General features: G+C 40.7%; 1 protein-coding gene across 1 annotated transcript; it reads left to right on the plus strand.

The window, feature by feature from the left end:
* The first annotated feature begins 512 nt into the window (after positions 1–512).
* spon2a (spondin 2a, extracellular matrix protein) lies at positions 513–20,207 on the plus strand. Its single transcript, XM_084718414.1, has 6 exons — positions 513–695; positions 9,118–9,346; positions 12,385–12,605; positions 18,347–18,538; positions 18,899–19,070; positions 19,752–20,207. The coding sequence occupies exons 2-6, from the start codon at positions 9,118–9,120 to the stop codon at positions 19,937–19,939; spliced, it is 1,002 nt and encodes a 333-aa protein (XP_084574540.1). The 5' UTR covers positions 513–695; the 3' UTR covers positions 19,940–20,207.
* The last annotated feature ends 2,552 nt before the right edge of the window (positions 20,208–22,759 follow it).

A 22,759-nucleotide genomic window follows, 5' to 3' on the forward strand; every position in this document is an offset into this window, starting at 1 on the left:
AGGGGAGGGGGGGAAAGACGGCAACCATTTAAAAGCCTTTGATTCTCTGCAATGTCCAATCAGTAAATGAACTGCAGAAATAAAAGCTTGTGCTTCTGTCCAGACGTCTGCTATCCAGGTTGCGAGGATGTGTGTGTGTGTGTGTGTGTGTGTGTGTGTGTGTGTGTAAGCCATATTCTCAGATTTTACTGCCATTATTCAGCAACCTACACCTCTCATCATAAGAAAATACACAATGCTGAGTGGTGTATGTTGAGAGAGGCCAATGTGGTGTTGATTACCTTGTCAGCAATGAGGTTGCTGAGTTTACAGCCACTGAAAGATAGAGGGAGAGAGGAGAGGGACAGTGGAGGAGAGGAGCGAGTGAGGCTGTTTAACTGTGTTTCCATACAAGGAGAGGTAGGGGGAGAAAAGAGGAGGAGGGGGAGGAGAGAGCGAGAGGCAGCAAGAGAAAGTAAGAGAGAGAGGAGGGTAATATGAGGAGATGCAATGAGAGAGGGAAGGGAGGAGGAGGAGGAGAGAAATTTGGAGAGAGAGAGAGATAAAGACAGAGGGATAAAGGCTGATAAGGCTGCAGCAGACAGCGGGATACAGTGGAGAGAAAGACAGACAGAGAAGAGTGGAGCTGTATCCTCTGTGAACTGTGTGATCCCACTGCAGTTTCTCTCTGTCACTGACTGACTGATCCAACACAGGTAGGAGGACTCCATTCATTCTCCGCTGCAGCCATACGTAGGCTTGTGTCTTTACCTTGGGAAATGTAGTTTTCTTTATGAGTCAACGCATGCAGTGAAGGATGAACTGTTCAAAATATTGCTTGAGTAAAAGTACGTTGTTATTAAATTGTGTTGTTGAATTATTGCCGGCAAATATAATATCAAAGGTCAATATTATTAATTGTGGAGAGTGGCAACTTCCACTGTCTTATACTATGTGTATTATGTCATGGGATTATTAAAGGGACAGTTCACCCCAAAATCAAAAATACATATTTTTTCCTCTTATCAAAAGTGATATTTATTCTTCTAAGTTGCTTTGGTGTGTGTTGCTGAGTTTTGCAGATATCTGCCTTCAGAGATGGCAAACAAAATTCCAGTACTTTGTTAGATTTTTCAGGTATCTGTACTTTACTAGAATGTTGATTTTTCTGATAACTTTTTACTTTTACTCCCCACATTTTAACACAAATATCTGTACTTTCTACTCCTAACATTTTCAAAATGAGCTTGTTACTTTAGTTTTAATGCATTTGAGGGTAATTGTTGATTATTTTTATTGTGTGCCGCCTTCCCAACATCAAGACCGATTTCAACCCAAATAATCAATATAAAAAACAGAAAATATGATACTTTGGTGTATCCATCAGTGCATATCACGCATGACAGATGTAACAAGACAAAACAGACAAGACACTCAATCATGGAGAAAAGGTGAGGTTCAGTTAGTTTTGTGCAGAAACAGCAGGTAGAAATGTCCTTCACTTTTTACTTTTATGCGGTGACTACATTTCAGAGCCTAAGCGTTTCACTTTTAATTGAATAAAGAAGTTGAATCATTCTTTTTCTAGTCAAATATCTGTACTTCTGCTTGACTAAAAGAAAGTGTGCTACACTTTTGTTTGCCATAGATGTGTCTGCTTTCTCTTGGAACTAGATAGCACTCGGCTTCTGGTGCTCAGTCACCAAAAAGTACATTTGAAAAACTCAGAACCAGTATCTCTCTTCACAAATCATGACCTGGTTACTCAAGATAATCCACAGACCTTGTTGTGAGCAGTTTCACGCATTAACTATTTTCTCTCGACCAGAGAAAAAAATAGTTCCTACATGAAGCTGCGCACAGTACTAGGTTACAATTGTTGATATTTCCAACACTCTGCATCTCACACCAAACCAATCTAAATTGATTTAAAAAAAACACTACAGGCCAGGTGATTTTTTTGATTTTAGGCTGAACTGTCCCTATAAGACTGATGCATTAATGTGTAAGCAGCATTTTAATGTTTAATGCTGCAGTTCAGGGAGGATCCAGTTTAACTTCTTGTATACTTTTGAGCAATTTAATCTATAACAATACACCATGTTTTAGAAATGTACGTTTTTATTATTCTGCAAAGTAAATAGTAATTAGAATTATCAGTGTAAAACGTTATAATGAATCAGTGTAGAATCAATACAGAAAATTGTTCCTTAAAAAAGGTACTTTCTGCCACTTTACACCATGTCTGTTCTCATGCAAGAATAATATGTGTTTTGTTGGAATGGCACCATTTTTAATTAGGGGTGTAAGAAAATATCTTGAGTATCTCAGTATTATGTTTTGTGATTCTGTCCTGCTTCTAAAAAACGGAGATTCGTGGCTGTGGTTCATGTTGTGTTGTGTTGAAACACCTGACTGTAGACTGCAGTATTATTCTTCACTGTGCTGATTGCTTGAAACTTTTTTTAAACTCAGATTTACATATGGTGGAGTATCGCAAAATACTGCAACATATTTAACTGTATGTATCACACCACCAGGTTCTACACAGCCCTGTAAATAATGAACAGGTTGCTTATGGTATCACTGAACGCAAATCTATTGAATTCACACAGCATCTATACTGATTTTTGCACATATCATCATATTTACATTGGTGGTTGCTTCACCTACAATTTACAGGTATACACATGTATCATCCTCACTGGTCTCTCTGCTGAAAATGTTGCTTAAAGTTAAGAACTTCAGGCAAATCAGAACCCGCATGTGCTCCTCTCTATCTCAGCAGCTACCTACACCGTCATGATTTTCCCTCCGCCTGCATGAGAAACAGTCAAATTTCTGACCTCCTGTTGTGATGCATGCCTGGCCAAGTGCGTTTATCTGTCTGGGTCTCTGCGTGTGTGTAAAGGTGAAATTGTCAGTGCAGATATGTGCACATATTACAGGGGTGTGTAAAAGTCAAGACAGAGTGTTGCATCCTTTTTCTGTCGGCACAAACTCCTGAATCCACCACAAAATCTTCAGGAGAACAGCAAATTACCTCCCCGCCATCCCCTTGTTAAAAATGAACGTGCCTCCCACTGTGTGCACAAATCTGTGCTTGTGCGTGCATACCTGCGTGCCTGTGTATATGAGCTGAGCTGGATGTGTGTATTATCTCTGCATGAGTCTGCCGTAATTACACAGTGAAGGTGCCCATGGGGCGGCACATTTGGCTCCGTGCCACATCCCCTCGTTTTATTGTGTCTTGTGCCTGACAGAAAATCTGCTGTGTGCGTCTGTATGTTGACTGATGAGAGCAGAGTCTGCAGTGTGAGCGCGTATGTGTGTGAAAGTGTAAAGTTTATGTCAACTGAAAATAAGTGTGTGCCCCTGTCTGCATCAATAAATACCATCCAGTCTATTATTGTTACTGTGTGTGTGTGTTCAGGAGCAGCAGCAGACATCAGCTGGTTGCAGCTCTGTGAGTGTGTTGACAGATAAAGTTCAGTGTGTCAGTGCGGGAATTCAAGAAATGTCTCTTTAGTGTGTTATAATGTCAGTGTGACAAGTTCAGAGGGAACGTTGAAGGTTGGTTCTACTGAACCAGTGTAGAACTGGGTTATCTAATTAATGGTTGTTATAGTAACAGAGGTCACATGACAACCACTAACACACTGTCCTTATAGTATATAAGAAAGAATTAATTTTGGAGAAAGAGGTCATGTTCAGTGTGTGCACCTAAACATTCGCTGTGAATTTCCAGTTTAAAATGTCCCAGTGAACATTTTTGCATTAAAAAGACGTTTCAAAAAGGACTATGGTCAAGTCATCAAAGATGTTCAGAACAGGCTCAGAAGTGAAAGTTTTTTCCACTGATTATTTGAAGATGATGATTTTCATTTAGACTATATGTCACAGGGATTTACAACAGTGATATTTTTCATCCTCTCTAATGGTGGTTTTCAAAGGGCAAGCCAAAATCTCATGGCACACTTGCATTTATATTCATGCAAAATAGCCTCTATGACATAAATATGATATAAACCTGGATAGGGAATTGCCACTCAGCCTTACCACTAATTGTTCCCAGTGGACACTTGCAGTATTACAGCAAAAAATAGTCCCCTTCAGCCCAAAAAGCATTTTCTCCATAAACCATGGTATAAAAAAAGACACCTCTAAACTCTTGACAGGACACCTAAAAGTGCTAACAAGGTCAGTTATGTTTCTATGATGAATATTTGATCTATTTGTAAAACTTTCTTAGAGCCAAGAAAAGCAATTTAAAAATCTGTGACATCATCACAAGGTAAAGTCTATGGGCTTAGTGGGAAGCTGGAAATCTTTATTGACTTACAGTCTAAGTGAGCAGCTCTCATTGGACTGAATGGGCGCCATCTTTGCGTGCTGTATCTAGTTCATTATAATGCATTTATGCTCTATAGCAAACCTAACCAGTGGATTATTAGCTTATCAAAGACAGAGTTTCCAGACAACTGCTCAAACAGTGTAAATGGAAGGTTTGGTGTGTTTTTTAAAGGATTTTTTTAGACCATAGAATTTGCCTGGGAAATGTACTGAGAAATGAGTGCATGCAAAGTACTAATATAGTAAATTAAATGTATTAAATATTGTCACATCTTATTAGTATAATTGTATAATGCAGTAATAATGTATGGATCCCACAGTGCACCAGTGTGCTTCGGCACATCATGTGGAAACCACTGACCTAATGCCTAAATAATAGCTTATCGTCACTTTTGGACCTAAAAAACTACATCCAAAGTTCTCAGTTGAAAGCCAGAAGAAGATGTATGCCACAGGTTCGACTCAAATCTTAGCTGGACTACAGTGTTGTGTGTAACCCAGATTATCCTGTCCTGTTAAAGTGTCTTTGTCGATCTTCATACTACATCCTGGTGCATATAACTTCAGAGTAGGGTTACACATTTAATCAAAATATCAAAAACGCAACATGGCTAGCTGCAGTTTTTTGACAAAGGAAAAAGGTGTGACAAAACAGAATTACAATGATGTTCAGTAGTGCTGCAGAGATGCCCTGGCCTACAGATATTGTTCTCAAGACATTTGGTACACACCCTAACAAGACAAACAATTGTTTTTATCAGTGAAAGTGAAAAAATCTGTCAAAATAATCACAATATGTTTTTGTTTTTTTATTCTTTTACCATATGGTGCAGCCCTGCTTTGGAGCAGTCTAAACTGTCACCAATACAAGTATGTACTTATGCACTCTAGGCTACAGCAAGAAGCGCAATTTCTTCATTTTACATCATGAACTTCTCCTATTACAGTGTCCATACAGGAGATGATGTGACATTTTATATGAAACATTAAGTGTGTCAAAATAACATCTTCGTGTAGACCAGATTTCATGTACTAGTCAAGTATGACTTTGGAGAAATGCCTTCACGCTAATCAATATCGTCTATATTTCAACCTACCACTGAACAAATTTGTAATTTGTGACACGTTGAAGCTGTAGCTGCATTTTAGCTGTGAAAAGAGGTGTATAAAGAGGTCTTAGACGTTCAGACCAAATATCAACCATTTTTCAACAAGATATCAATGTTGAAAAACCAGTTGGTGCTCACAGGGGTTGATCTCCCTTGTCTGGAATGCGTGTTTGTGTATGCGTTTGCGTAAGAGAGACAGAAAAACAGATCCATCTTTGCAACAGCCTGTGACAGGACTGACCTCATTTTCTGTACTAAACAGTGCCAGACAGGAGCAGACAGGTAGCAGTTAAGATCACATACGGATGTGAAAAACCTCCAGCTCCGAGTGGTGCACCTCCATTAACCCCAACACACAGAGCTCAATCACAGCAGCATCAAAAACTGCTTAGTCTGAAAGCAGTATTATTATAACAGCATTTTCTCAAAAGAAAGTTACTTTTTGGAACTGGTTGCGTGGTTTAACAGCTCAACCTGGTGCTTTATCGGCCTCCTGCGGAGAAGCAGTGAGATGATCAGATGACTGAGCAGTGAGATCAAAGCTGGGCTCTGTGTGTCTCCATACTCGAGGTATTTTTATGGCTGGCTGTTAAACTGTGCAGTGGTTAATGTACATTTAATGGAGATGGGGAATTGATAAAACACTCAGTGACATATAAGGCTGCGGTCAGAAAAGTGTCAGAGTTGGAGTTTTGCAGCTATATTGGCAGAGTAATCCTATCTGACCTCTGGAAATAGACTTCAGGGACAATGTGCAACAAGACATGAGTGTTATGTGCTTTGGTGTGTGAGTGTGTGTGTGTGTGTGTATGTGTGTGTGGTTGTGCACTGGTCGACTTGCCCAAATTTAACTGTCTGCATTCTGCAGCTGCTTGGAGGTTTAGTTATAGTATGGTAACCCATAGAAACGCCACACAACATCATTCTTCCTTTGTGTAACACAGAAAGAGAAAAAAAATCATCAAGTCATAAACTGTCACCTTGAAGTTAAAACATCTGCTAGTTTAACAGAAAATAGGTGAAATAACATCACTGTTTTATTCAGTCCAGTGTGTAAGATTAATGGGGATTTATTGTCAGAATATAATGTTCATATGTATGTTCTGTATAATCACTAGAAAATAAGAAACATTGTGTTTTTTGTTACCTTATAATGAGCCATTTATATTTACAGACTGTGTGCATCTCTCTTCCATGGATTCTGCCCTGTTGCGCCACTATGTTTGGGGAGGTGCTTTTCAATCTGCAAGCTCGCTACTAGATCCTGCTAAATCCTACATACTGGTGCTTTAATGGTGCAGTGAGCAACTCTGGAGAAAGATATAGCTCATAGTTGAGTCTCATTAGTTCAGTTTGAGTTTGTGGCTCAAGTCACCAACACAAAGCGTTGGTATTTGATGACCAGGGAACAAGACTCACCAATAAACTGTCTTTCCCCAGAATCGCTTGTGGCATCTTTAAAGTTCCCATGAAGTCATAATCAATGTTTTATTGCTTTTATCACATATATATTGCACTACATGCCACCTATATGCCAGTATCTGGCCCAGCAATTACAAAAAGGTTGTTTTGTTGATATTCTATATGATTAAAAACTGCTGACGGTTACTAAATTTGTCACTATAAAACGCTTTCTTGCTTATGACACAGTGAAGCATGGAAATAGAATACGTCAGTTCACCGGAGCAGACTGGAGTGTAACTGTAAAATAACACAACTTTATAACTTTATGCACTGATTTGGGTGAAACTGGATTGTATTTTATGGAGAAAATACTTCTCTGGTTTCACCTCTGATCCTCCAGCTGCTCAACATCATTATTAATTATTTAATTATTCTTTTTTTTAATTATTTAATTAGAGAGCTTTCCTGATAGAAAGATGGCTTTGGCTTACTTGTTGCTATAGTAGCTAACTGTAACTTTTAGCTGCCATTACCAGGCAACTGTACTGAACTCAGCAGCATCCCAGTGACCACTGCTGGTCAGCTGGATGGGTACAGCCTCTGAGATCGACAGAAAATACAGTATGGAGGCTGTTTATAGAGCTTCCTGATGGAATGACTGTTTTACTTGCTACTAAAGTGAGTTAGCTGCAACTGTAACTGCTGTTAGTTCATTTTAAAGCTCACATTTTGAATGCAGCCTCCAGTCTGGAGTGCACTACAAAAGAACGGTTTGCTCTGTTACTTTAATTCTGACGGCATTAGAAACAGACAGCTGGGCTGGAGAGCAGAGCTGGGATGAGAATAATATGGGTGTAGAAGGTGGAGAGGATGATGAGATGGAAGGATGTGTATTCAGAGGTGAGGAAAGGGAGGGCTGGTGCACGGAGAAGACATGTAGCATGGCTCTGATTTACATTCGTCTCCTGGAGCATCGTAAAACATCCACCCACTGACAGGGAGCAAAAGCTCAACTCCTCAGTCCAACACAATGAAATATCAGGCTGACGTGTGTTATGAGTGACTGTCATGCACGTTCCCTCCTCCCCTCTCTTAACAGTCTGACTCAGCAGCCGGTGGTCAGTGGATGGTCAGTCGGTGAGGTCAGTAGAACAGCAGAGCAGAGAGGATTTGCATCTGTCCTCTGAGATGTCATCCATATTGTTTTATTTTAGGCCCGCTTCTGTGCAGACATTACCGTGACAGCGATGAATGTTAACCGTTTTGCCGTGTAGCAACAGATTGGCGGTGGACCAACACACACTCGGCCCAGCCCAGGGGGATGGGAGGATTTTTTTAATGGAGGGCTCTGGAGTCAGTGGGTTCATTAAGCTTTGTTCTTAGATAAAACATATGTGTTGTGATATGAGGGCAGGGTGTGGAAATTTCCCCTTCATACTGATTTTCCAGAATTGCCTGGGTTTGGTTTCCTAAATGGTCGTGTCAAGATCCTTTTATTTGCTTGCTGATGGACAAACTTTATGAGCCAAAGTACCTCTGAGGGACTTTAAAGGGACAGTTCACCCCAAAATTAAAATGGCCATACATCATGATAGCTAGCTAGCATTAGTGAGTGAGGACGCATGAGTTTGAGGCCACTGGAGGTCAGTCATAATGAAACACAGCGTCAGACTGTGGTCTCTGATTAAATCTCAGTCTAGCTTTGGTCAAACAGGTGTCTTTAAAAGGTTTTGTTATTTACAGGAACTTAACCTAACCTGTCCTCTGCCTGTATTTCCTTATTTTCCTTATTGTTTTATTGTGCTTGGGACATTTCACCAACCTGAAACAGTAGTGATATACTGATGTATTTAGGAACAGCTCAGAAAAATCTTACTGACTCACAAGCTTGTCAAATATATATTTATAGGATCTCATGTTTTCTATCCCCCAAAAAGGGGGCGCAGCCATGACGATTTGCATGTTTTTGGCGCTTTGAGCACCACAAGCTGAGTGCTTTTTTGTTCCTACGACTATGGCTGAAATCTCCAAAACTCTATTACTCACAACCAAACAACCTATAATGGATAAATGGCACTACAGGTAAATTATTTTGTATTGAACTGTCCCTTTAAAATGTGCCACATGTTTAATGGGATTCAACAAAACTCAAAAATAGGAGCAGCATTATTAGTGTTTGCGCAGGGTACAAAGCCATGTGCAAACCTGATACATTTTTACCACGAGTGAGGAATACTTATACCACCATTTTTCATTTCTCCATCTCTTTCAGATGATGTCATCAAAGCACCTGACCTGTGGTTGGCTGCAGCAGCTACTCGTTGTGCTTCTAAAGCTTTGCCTCACTTTTGCTGGGCCTCTGCGACCACTCAACGGGACAGCATGCACAGCCAAGGGTCCTGCTTCCTACATCCTGGTCTTTACAGGTCACTGGAGCCCACAGGCCTTCCCCAAGCAGTATCCCCTGTTCCGGCCCCCTGCACAGTGGTCCAAACTCATAGGTGAGAAAGACTGCAAGGGACAAAGAAACTGGTTATTAGAAGATCAGGCATTTCTTATGGAAAATTTGATCTGTAATGCATGATAATCCATTGAATTTTGTCCCAGTCTCAAAGTCCCCCATAAAGCCTTAAGCCCTGAACGCTCACAGCCTTAGTTGATGTCACCTGGCAGCGCTTGAGTCCAAGAGGCTGGTGTATAATGGTATAAAAAGAAATCTGACAGCACTGTTCAATATATCTTGTTACCTTGCAGGTTTGGATTTTTTTGTTTGATTGATTTTACATTTTTTACTTTCTTCATGTCCAAGGCAGTTAAGGGACTGCCTGATCTGAATGTCATCCAGGCCACAATAAGTGGCCTAATAAAAAAAAAAATCAATTTGCTCTTAAAACTTGCTCAATTTTTGCAGCATTGCAGCCAAAAATTCTCCCCAGTCCAAAAAGCATTTTCCCCCATAGACCACCATTATAAAAGAGACATCTGTAGAACTGTTGATGGGACATCTCGAATTGCAAACAAGGTTATTTCTGACTTTTTTGAATTTTTGACCCAGTTTTTATATTTGTAAAACTTCTCGAGCTGAAAAAAGCAATTTGGGGAAACACTACTGTGCATATTCAGTTACTTTTTAACCAGGAAGTAAACCCAGAAAGACTACTGAATAGGTACCATTTTTTAATTCACAGTCTAGTTCATTATAATATATGTGGATATGAGCTGATAATACTTATCAGCAGCAGATTTTACATATTGTGCATGGGATGTGACTGTATATTTGTTGCATTTATGTTCCCTAGCAACATCTGTTAGCCATCTTCAAAATTTGGTTTCCATTTAAGCACCTATCAGCCACATAGCATATCTAAGTACAGGAAACAGGAAAGGAGAAAGTTGAGGTACCAAGTTTGCTCAACTGATACTGGAGCACAGAGCAAAAAGGGGCGGGACATAAGAAGGGTCAGTTCCCTCTGGGAAAGTCGGCAGGAATGCAGAATTCTAGAAAGTGTGCAAAAAGGGCTGTAGAAGTCTCCAAGAGAGCCCTCATGCCCTTGATGATTTGACAATGGGACGGCCCTGAGCCCATGCAGCCTTTGAACGTAGCTCAAAGTCTGTGAATCCATGAGGACAGACACTGGGACTGAGCCCTAAACTATTATTTCAGACTTGCAATAGCAGCAAGGAGTCAAGAGTTATTAGTTCACCTCCTTTAGTGAAAATGGTGACCGCAATGAGATGAAGGGACACTGAGTCAGACAGGTTTTACTTGACTTCCCGTCATGTATCAGAGGTTTACAGCCTCACTGCCAGCATACTCATATACACACAGACACACACATAGGGATGAGAGATGTTAATGAGCAAAGCAGCAAGACACAGAGAGCAATAAGAAAGACAGTCTAAATGTTACCAGATGGGGTTTTTCTCTCTGTATAACTTGTATCCAGCCATATCTTTAATATTTTTCTATTTCTTCAACTCGATCCTACGCTCCTTCCCACATTTCCGCTGGTTTACCACAGTGTTGGCGGTAAACACTGGAGGAGAGGTTTTCGGGGGCTGGTGAATGTGGGTGATGATAGTTGGGGTGTGGTGGGGTCACACCACTTACCTCAGAGCCAGCAGAAGAAGATGCAATTCAGGCATCTCTATCCTGCTTTTTTCCGTGAGCTGAGGAGCATGGGATGGATGGCAGATGTTTGCACATGTGTATACACGTAAGTGTGTGTGTGTGTGTTGGATGACTCTTGTGCATCACTGTCTGTGGCTTTGTCTGGTTTCCAGCTCTCTCACTGGTGCACTGCTGCCCTACCAGAGGGTGATGGCCTACTTACTCCATATAGAGACAGGCACCGGAGATTCTGACACACCCATAATGGCTTTTAATGTCTCTGGGCACCGGTGAGCAAAGGACTGGGGGCAAGGAATGGGCTTTGTCAAAAGAGAAGAAAAACACAAGGGCCTCAATGGATTAGAGGACAAAAAGAATGTTGGAAATGGAGTTTGTCACAGCACAAAGAAAAGCATAACCTGTCGTGGTGTTTTGGTGTGATGGTTTTGTGTTATTGTAGAGACCTGGGGGTGAGGGACCAAGGACACTGCCAGAAGGAAGAGGGAATGGAGTTTGTCTTGGCCAAAGAAAAAACACTAGCGATTGGATGTGGGCTTTAACGTCTTGGTGGGGCTTAAACGTAATGTGTTATCATGTTTCAAGGTCTTGACGCTTGTGGGAAATTTGTTAGGATGGAAATGCAATTAGGTGTGCAAGTAATGGCAGTTTGGGAAGAAATAAGATAGTGTGTGAAGTGTGCTGGGCAGGTTGTGTGTGTGGCTCGGTCGAGTGTGTGTGTTAATGCATGTGTCAAGAGTGTTTAAGTATAAATGCACGCTTGTGTATGTGTGCCTTTGCACAGCTCTGAAAAGTGAGGTAAGGCAGAACCATCAGAGCATTTGTCAGCGTGTTTCTGGCTAACCTTACTCTGCCCTTAAAACCACTGGCTCAGGCCAGAGGCTCTGTGGGTTTCAATGCGAAGCTCTAGAATCTGCAGTACAAACAGTTTAACCTAAATCAGTCTTGTGATTCTTAACAGATTTCATAGATAACCAAAACTAAGTATGAGAATGTGAATAAAATGGTTCTGTTGGCCTGGATAGTATGAAAGCGTATTAATAAAGGGTTTCAAAATTGTTAAAAAAGAGATTTTTGTCCTCCATCTGGCTGCTGACTCCGAGATCCTGACCTGTCTCCTGGCAGCTCCAGCCTGTGCTGTGGGTTTTATCAGTGATAGATGGAGAAAAGATGGAACTATAACTGTGCAATAATACCAAAGACATGAATGTGGGCAATTCCTTCAGAATTATCTGTTTAATTGCAGGAAGTAGGAGGCAGTCATAGAAATACATACGGGCTCCATGGTGGAAATGACCTCACCGTCTGGCTGAGGCTCTGTGGTGTTTCATTGACATTGATATGCATTCCAGTGAATAAGCATCTTACTCCTGTCTTCTCCTCTTTCTTGTGTTTCTTTGCTCCCTTTAGCGGTCAGCCACAATCGCCATTTTCGGCTGTGGGAGCAGGGTGCTCCAGCCAGTGCAGGGGTGCAGAACTTCGCTGAACTCGGGGTGACAGTGGAACTGATGAAGGCGGCCAAGGAGGCCAGGAGGAGACGCTCGGTCGGCGCCATGTACCGAACGGCAGGCATCCCTAACGGCATCGGGCACAGCTCCACGGAGTTGCTCATGCAGCCCCGGAGCTCACTGGTAGGCACAAATAAAACTTAAGTAGAAGCAATACTCATTTACAAAAGCACACACATGCTCAGACACGGTAAGTCACACAAACCGTCTGTTTGACTAAATCTATTCAGTCATCTGGTGACCCGGGCCTCCACATAACGTCGTCCATCCGCTCTGACCAAACACTTCACCACTTCTTTCCACTATCCAATCAGACTATGTTTAGCCCAACCGCTGAAGCCCAGCAGCCACAAACGCCCACATCCATCCTGCGCGGTCTGCACTCTGTCTGCTGCCTGTCCCACTGAACTCTGTGAGCTCAGGACGAGGGGCCCAGCATGAAGTTTAGTAAAAGGAATAGATTGGCAATTTGGGAAACGTGTCGATTCACCATCTTGCTAAGAGTTAAATGAGATGATTAATACCATTTTCAAGGCCCTTCCACACCATTGTCTGGTAAGCACCTTGACAACCGCCGACCTGCAAGAGCTTTCCCTCAAAAAACAAAGTGTTTTCAGAAGCAGCTGCTGTGGTGCTGTGGTTATAAGATGTTCCAGGGGTTTTATGTGCTGGACTGTTTCTTCACTGGTCACAGTCACTTCCTGGAGTCTTCTGGTCATCTCCTGACATAACTATATCCCCCATAAAACTGGAACTCGTGGTTTTTGAACAGATTAAACAGTGTAACAGATAAAATGTGTTAATTGGTGAGTTTTGTAGCTGCTGGTTGGCAGATTTAGTTACTTAAGCACAGACCCTGGCTGGCTGTTTACCCCTTCCTCAAATCTTTATGTTTAAGCCTACCAGCTGCTGGCATTAGCTCCACACTTAACGTACACAGACTCTGGTTCTGCTTGAGGTCTCTGGCTCTTAAAAGGATGTTTTTCCTTGCCACTGTCACCTTAGTGCTTGATCGTGGGGGGTCACTGGAAACTGTAGCAAGGGGTTTTGGATTAAAGAACAGCAGACTCTGAGACCATCAACCTATGCTGTTGGCATTTTTCCAACATACAGTCAGACCAGTTGGATGCACCGCTGCGGAGTCCATCCCAGGAGGAGAGAAAAGAGTCGTTAAGAGCCATGCAACAGCTGGGACTTAAGGCTGCTCCTGGATGATGCCCGGTCAGGAAAATCAAATGGATGAAATGGGAATCAGGCTGGGCAAACAAAGGGAAACCAGAGACTGTTGTGGCCACACATAGAGATGTGCCATAGTGCAGGATCAATGTGTTGCACTTGATGGGTGGACCAATTCTGAGTTGACAGGACAGAACACGCAAGACTCCAGCTGGACGAGGGGAGGAGGACACTGTGACGAGGCTTCATGCTCAACCATGGTCAAAGTTGATGGACAATGTTTCCCAGATGTTGAACCTGTAATGTGAAGATGTCTACCATATTATCATCACCATCTTGTTGCTGCTGTTAATATTCAACCTAATTTAAATTTAAAAATTAAATTTCCTGGCTGTATATATGTAAATAACTGTAAATATTGCATATATGCTTTATTTTGATTTATATTGTATCATATTCCATTCTGAATTCAATTAATTATCTGTGTATATGTTGTATTTTTCATGGAGCATGAAAGAACTACAACCATCTGTTGTATAATGATAATTAATAAATCAAATAAATCAACCTGTAAAATTGTATCTAAGTCATTTTAAACATAAAATTCTGATTTTTGGATGTTAGACTTTTTAGAGAAATGACGAGAGCCCGATTAAGGGTAAAAGCCGACCTTGAAGTGATCCCTTTCTTGCACGCAAACCTGCGTTCTGATGTTCAGCCGAAACTAATACATAGCTTCAGCAGTCTGACTTAGCCAAATCAAGTGTATATTTTCCCAGGATATTTTTAGTTCATAATTCCCTCTTTGTGTTACTATCCCTTTGGATCCATCCCTATTTGGCACTAGAACAAAAAAAAATATCTCATTTGATTTCGCTAAGACAGACTCCTGAAGCCCCATTTCACAACATATTTGATAATGTAGTTGATAAATGGGCTACAGGCTCAGTATCCTAGGGCACAACTTTGCTCATCGCTGGACTACAGGGTGACTGAGTATGGAAGCAAAGGGTCATGGTCTTTTTTCTTTGAGGCTTGGGCTAAATTTGGGCCAAGGGCTTAAACAAAGGCAAAGGATTTGAGGTAGGAATGGGGTATGGCATGGTGGAAAAATGTGTCATAATATTCACACTAGAAATAAAGTATTCCTTTATATATAAAGCATATGTAGATGATGAATGAGACAGAGAGAGGTGAAGAGGAAGGGTGGACATTTATTGGAGTTATTAGAAATAGGTGTGTGCCCGCCTGAAAGTCTGGTGACCTACATTTATTTATTGGTTATTCCACTGCCTGAATGCATGGGCCCTTAAAAATCATAAACAACCCTGTCGGAGGGCATCTTTGGTAAGTACTTGTCATGGTCAGCAGCTTAACAGCTTGTCGTCTAGGTGCATGATGTCTGTGGTGGCTTTTTAAAGGGTCCGTCTGTTTTTAGATCGGGGTATGACCATTGTGTGTTTGTGCTGAATGTGACAACGACAGACTGAATGACATGAATCTGTTGACAGCTTAATCTGTTATTCTGCTTTTCTGGCTGATTCTCTCCCTCGCCCTTATAAATCCCATCCTTTTTCTCTTCCCCACAAACCAAAACAATCATACGCAATGCCCCAAAAATCCCAAACACATATGATTCCTATCTTCATATTCATAAGCCTCCTGCTCTTGCTGTTAAAAGTGTAATTCGAAACAGATAAATCTAAATAAGCACCGTTCAGTATCCAACTGGCATTATCCTTGATGATTCTGTATTTTCTAAGATCAGCGGCACCACAGAAAATGGGGCAACAGCGACTGCGCATTAAGGTGATTGTGCGAATGGACAGAGTTGCATGCTTTGTAGGACAATTTGTTCTCTCCAGGGATCTGCGGAAGATTTTCTATGATGGAGAAAAAGTGAGAGGAATCATGGGAGCTTTGAGTAACTGTCTGCACTCTGGAGAAGCTTCTTGGCCTGTATATTGCAAACCACCACAGACTGATCAGGCCAGTGACGAGGGATACCCCTGAGTAGACATCCTTGCTGAGTGGCCCGATGGATATAACAGGACGGGGCTTCTTGGAAAAACCACTGTTTGACAGGAGGCTGAAAAGGACAAGAGGAGGGAGGGATGTTAGCAGAGGAGGGAACAAAGTAAATGAGGAAGGAAGGAGGGGATCAGCGAAGGATTCTGAAAAGCAACAGAGCTGCTTCTGATTTGGTTTCTCTGTTTCTTGCCGTGCGTCACAGGCAAGAAAACAGACCCCATGTGTCATGCTGACACTACCTGCCTCCTTTCCCAAGCGGTCTGTCCTGCCTGGTGCACTGGTTTGATGTCTGTTCCAGTACAGAAATGCTCTAGCCTTCTCCAGGACTCTCTTTCCTAGCCATCCAAATGCTCTCCAAGCCCACCCACCCTATACGCTGAGCCTCAGAAGCTCAGCACAGGTCCTCAAGTATTGGACCACAAGTGAGGAGGCGTATTAAAATGCGCTGTTTTCTGGGCGTCTGCCACCTCAGCGTGTGCTGACCCCCAGGCCACTTCCTGAATGAGGTCACCAGCTCTGAGGAAACATCCATCACACAGGAGACACAGTCTAACCCTGCACAGGAAACTGAGTGGGTGCACACATGTAGTCCCCAGTCCCTTTATAAGTTGCAAAGTTTATAGATCCTGACATCAGCTGTGTGTGTGTGGTGTATCTACAATTCCTTTAACTTAATTTCTTCTACACATCAACACCAACACATAAGGGTCAGTATAACATATTGTTATGGTGGTGAGATTATCAAATTTACTTTAAGCAGGGTATACACTGTGTCCCAGAGGAAAGGTGATCAACATAAAAGAAAGAAATGTGGCGATATCTCTGGTCATGGCTCCAAAAAAAGTGGTTCCACATTGCACAATGAAAGAGCTTTAAAGGCGACAGTTCTAACTGTCGTGCAAACAAAGAAAGCCTAGGACAAAAGTCTGACAGTGTCATAAATTTAGCTTAATCATTTCACAATGTGACTGCTGCTATGACCTACCAATTGGAATGTAGTGTGTGTTGGTGGACAGAGACAGATCACATCGGTAGATATTACAATGCACAAATGTACATCTATGTATATTTTAGCATACTTAGCATACTACAAAAATACTTAACATTACCTCAGGCTCTCTTTAAAAAATCGCCATCCCACATTGGCCTCTTTTTCCTCGCCACATCCTCCTCCTCTTCTTGTTTGGAATTTTTCCATACAAATAAATACCACCATTGCAATAGCTCAATTCTGGCTTAGCTTCCTTGGTTACCTCTATAGCTGCGCAGATTGACTTGCATCATAGCCCTCAACTCAGTAGGTGTGATCATCATGTAGTCTACATACATTGAACTTGATGTTGTACCCAAGTTTATTAGATACATGTCACACAATGTGGCTTGCAATTAAGATTCAAGATTCATGGTAATTCAAGAAAGGATGAATCAAGACCAGTTGAACCTGGTTGTAGATCCTTGAGAATGTTTTGCTTGAAACATTTATAAGATCTTTAACTTAAGACTGACTGATTTTTTTTCTAATCTCCCACAAAGAGCTGTTTGTCAGCTTTGTATTCACCCAGAGTGCTGCAGTGAGCCAGAAAACAACAACACAGCTGTGCTTGGATTAGTACTACTTTAACTCTCTGGGTCCAGTGCAATTTGAGCTGTGGTTCAGGAAACATCTGACTAGGTGTTTGGGGATGTGGGAGCATAAAAGGACAGTTTTCAAAACGTATAGCGGGCAACATCATTTTATTGTTGTCAGAAACCATAAATCATATAACAAACCTAAGCTATGTGTATTATACTGACTACACATATTGCTTATCTACAAGCTAGACCTACCTATGAAGACATACCTGACCTGCTTACTTGATTGGAACCGTGTTTCCCAGATAAAAGATTTCCTCCTGAGGTCTCAATACAAGTATGAACTTGTGTTGTATAAGTCAGGGAATTCAAACACAGAAAATATTAGGTTTTCCAACATTTTACCTGTTGTGCCTGGCTCACTGCCTTGTTTGAATTGGCCACACGGGTATTCGTCATAGTGTGCATTGAACATTGGACACAAACTTGCCGAGCAGCGCATTGCCCGTGTGCTTTGCTTGACACAGTAGAAAGTGTTGTTGCACGGTGTAAGCCATTGGAAATATTGGATTTTAGAGTGTAGTCATCCCATTGTTGCATTGTCTGAAAGGGCTGTTATAAGTTTTGCAGGTACTAACCCAAAGTATTGGACAAAATTAATTGTTGACCTGATGATAGTGCTGGACAAAAAGCTAAGGGATCACCAGAGTTATTAGAATTCATCTTGAAAAGGACATGATTGTATGTAGCAAATTTCATGACAATCCGTCCAGTAATTGTTGAGATATTTCAATCTTGACAGAAGTGATGCACTTACCCACCAGCATGACTACTAAGACATCCATCCTCTTAATTCTAAAGCACTTAACGTCCTTGTTTCTCAATTTATATTAGTCATGCTTGTGATTTACAAACTATTGATTTGACTAAATGAATAATTGATCTTACCAAGTAATTTTGGTCTATAATATATGAGTACATAATCTGTGTATTTATACTAATTGCTCCGCCTTGACTATAAATTTTATTGTCCCCTTTGGATAGTAAACTTTGAACCAACTGCATTCTCTCTCTCTGATCGACAGCTGTCCCTGATGGTGAAGATGATCCCCAGCCCCGACTGGTTTGTCGGTGTGGACAGCCTAAACCTTTGCGAGGGCAGCCAGTGGAAGCAGGAAATGACCATTGACCTCCAGCCTTATGATGCAGGGACAGACAGTGGATTCACTTTCTCCTCTCCTAACTTCCCCACCAACCCGCCGGAAAACATCACAAAGGTGAGCACTTGCAATGCTCACAAATACAAAAGCCACATGTTTAATACTTGAACTCATTTAGTCATTTGTGCATTCATCCTGAGGACAAAGCAAGGTGGATGGCCCTCGTCTTCTTCTTAAAATAGGTTAGCAGCCTAGGTATGGGGCATCATTCTTAGCTGTCTCCACTTAAATGATTGCTTGGCGGTTCTCATGCCTGACCTGAAATGATTTGAGTAAAAATGGGCCTCTCTTACATAATAGACCATCTCTCCGTTCCCAGCATGTGTTTTAAAGTGGGTTATTGTGCATTTGAACTTTCGTTGACAATCTGCTGGCTCTCCTGATGAGTTATGCCCGACTGTTCTTTGCTGTTTTCAGATCACATCTCAGATGCCAAACCATCCAGCCAACTCCTTCTACTATCCACGCCTAGAGGAGCTTCCACCTATTGCCAGCATAAAGATCACTCGACAGACCAGATCACCTGATCGCCAGGTTTCGATGTCCAATCATATTCTGCCAAACTCTATCAGCCCCCAGCGTTTCTCAGGTAAGAGCAAAGGATCAGTAGTGTCCAAACATTTTACCGGGAAGAGTCAAAATTAATAATACTACTACAATGATTCAGGGTTTCCCCCAGCGTGTTGCAAGCCCACCGGGCTTACATTGACCCCCCCACCAGGCCTAAGCACAAACTTAATCTAGGACCATATGAAATCTGTGAAATGATTTTTTTAAATTCTCAGTTCTGCAATTCTGCCCATGATTATATTATTGCAGAAACAGTAGGGCCCTAATTTATTGCTGCATTCAGTCACTAGCCCATGCAGGCACTGAGCCCCCATCAAAAGATACTTGCCCCCAGGCCAAACAACTTTGCTGGGGAACCCCAGTGATATGTATTAAAGTTATAATATGACGTCAGTTCAAGAACTTTGGTCCTACAGTCCCACTTACAGGAATACTTTAAATGATTTGAAGTGAGGTTGTATGATTTACTTTTCAATAGTCAGTGTATAGACACCTTTAGTGCTGACTAAGTCATGTGGCCATCTACTCTAGGTAATATACTGATTATGGATACAGTGACAGTTCAAAAAATCTGAACTACCTACTACAGATCTACATGACTTACAGAATCTACAAGCACATACTAATAGAAACAGCCCTTTTGTTCTTTGCCTTTCTTTCTTTACTCACATATGAGCTGTATTTTTCCCCCTTGTTTCAGCGACACCACTGGACTGTGAAGTGTCTCTCTGGTCATCCTGGGGTTTGTGTCTGGGTCCCTGCTCCAGAGGTGGTGTCCGCCACCGCACACGGTACATCCTCTTACGGCCGGCCAATGCTGGCACCCCCTGTCCTGAGCTGGAGGAACAGGCTGAATGCATACCACATAACTGTATGAGACTCCAGTAATGTACGGGGCGCACAAACACAGATACTGCCAGTATTCAACACTGGGACTTTCATGTTTTTACTGCTGGACCGAGAAATGTTGCTGCATCTTCAGCATTGCCTTGATAATGCAAAGGATTTGTGTGTTTGTCACAGTCAAATTGTGGAAATTTAAGACTTGCTCCATTGCTTGTGCAGCCTGTTAGCATTACAGTGTACACTCCTTTGAGTGTATTTAATGGAAATGAAGGGAAATTGAAATCTGTGTGACTGATAAATAATGTGCTTTTATAAATTGTCATGACTGCAGAGAAGAAAAACTGAGAGGAACATGTTGTGTACCCTCAAACATTTGTTTGAGACTTGTTATGATTTGTTCCTGGTAAATGACAATTATGCATTTAATCTGGACACTGACAGTAACAAATCTTCAACACACGCACACTCTCTTACTTGTATGCACACAAAAGTCCTTGCACATACTGCATACTTTTACAGGCGCAGAGGCATTAGTTTACATAGGTAACCTATACATGCTTGGCACATGCAGCTCTTTCAAAATAACCTCACACCCCAATTTAAAAATATCACCTTTCACGAGAAACACCTAATGGCTGACTTGAGGCTTAGAGCCAGTCTGAAGAAGCTGGCCCATTTTATAATGAGATGCAGGTTTTTATACGAAAAAAACCCATTTGTATTATTAATATTATCTCTTTTGATATTTTAATGTTTTTGTATATAATGTATGATCTATCTTATCTTGTATAACTCATAAATAAATATGGAGGTGTGTTTTTCAAAGTGTTACTTTGTTCCCTTGTATGGCTTTTCATTTAGAGTGTTATTATGTAAAAGTATTGTCTATATTTAAAACTCAGAATGTTCTTGATTTGCACGGTTCCAGTAATACATGATGAAGTCAACTTATTTGTGTATGCCAGAGCATATTTTGACCAGTACTGACACTTCTTTATTTGAGTCAAAAGAACTCACAGCCCAAATGCAAAAATACACAGCCATAAATATAACAGTATGAAAAGGTTATGATGCCCAAAATAGACGTCATACTTCCACATATTTATAGATTAAAATTAAGCATATTACACACCATATCTCTCCATCCTAATCTTTGATAATTTAGTGCTTAAAGGTGCTATTGATAAGGTTGCCCACCCCCTTCCATTCCAATAGTTACTGGGTTCCTGTGGTAGTTGCCTAGGAACCAAACATCACACATCTCATAAAATAAACAAAATATTAATTATGAACCTGTCTTTGCTGTATTTGATACTGATAGGAATGCGACAGGAATTATAATTCACTCTGGCAGAACATCCCAAGAAATCCCGACTCCCCGCTGCACAGCAATCAAAAGTTTGTGGCAGTGCAGCGCCTCCTAGTGGTCACAAATGGCAACCATAATATTACTACAATTACTACTACTAATGAAAAATACTAATAAAAGAAAAATAGAAATCAAATATTAATTACATTTTCAAGGACAAAAATAAACATAACCAGACCCCTGAGGTGCTCAGTGACATGGTTTAAACCATCATGCATCTATGGAGAACTCTAAATCAGCCTTCAGCAGAACCTTCTTAGATCAGTCAGCTCTGTTCATGAGGTCAATATATAAAAGTCCTTAACCCTAGGAATTAAAAGTTTATTACAAGCATGGCTTAATTTCCTAGTTTAGATGAACTGATTACTAAATTAATTGCCAACTATGTTGATAATTGAGTAATCAGTTTGAGTGATTTCTTTTAAAGAAAAAAAAGTGAAAATTGTCTGATTCCAGCTTCTCAAGTGGGAATATTTTCTGGTTTCTTTCATTTTCAATGACAGTAAATTGAATATCTTTGGGTTGTGGACAAAACAAGACATTTAAGGATCTTTGACTTAGGGAAACAATGATTGTCACTATTTTCCGATATTTTATGAACCAACAACTAATTGATTAATTAAGAAAATGATTGACAGACTGATCAATGGTGGAAATAATCATTTAATTTTTTTGAAGCCTTAATGACAGCGAACATCGCTTTTAATCATTTTCAAAATACAGAGATTGATCAATAGTCACTGGTAGGATTTTATCTACTGTAGTATTTTTTTTATTGGTCCTGTTTTGCATAATTGCATGTTTATTTATGGTATATTTAACATACACACAGTGCAATTGATTATTATTGTTTTATTTTTTAACTACATGATGCCACGTTTATTTGTTCCTAAAATAAAATGAAACAAATTTATATAGATAAAGAATTTTCAGGTTGTTATAACAATGTCCATGTATTTGAAAAGCAAAATGACTGATTTTCAATGAAAATGCTTTAGAAAAATGGAATAAGAGACTGGATTTCCACCAGAAAATTCAGAGGCAGAAATGATAAGCCACCCAAATCATGAAGCATCTCATCTGTTGATCAATTTAGTTAGTAAATAAGGGGTTTCAAACTAGCCTCATAATAGATGCACATTAGACTCCAAATTTGAGAGGATTTTCTCAAAGAATCCCCTCTGAGTAATTTTTTTATTGTTACAGTCAATCCCTGATCAAACTAGGGTCATGACTGATTACAATGAATCAAAACGGCCAACCCATTTATTCCTTTGTTGTTCCAACTTCCAAAAAATATGATGAAAGTTGACTCCCTACAACCAACTCAAAGAGCCCTGTTGGTTCCCGGATCCCAGTTTGAAAATCACTGGCCTAATCAATAGCTATACAAATCAAATATAGGGCATCTATAATATAGAAGATGGATTATAAAATTATGATTAGAAAAAATTATACTGACAGATATTAGCTTATTTCAGACATACCGGTAG

This window comes from Lutjanus erythropterus, chromosome 5 (genome assembly GCF_056507025.1).
Source record: "Lutjanus erythropterus isolate fLutEry1 chromosome 5, fLutEry1.hap2, whole genome shotgun sequence".
Classification (NCBI taxonomy): domain Eukaryota; kingdom Metazoa; phylum Chordata; class Actinopteri; order Lutjaniformes; family Lutjanidae; genus Lutjanus; species Lutjanus erythropterus.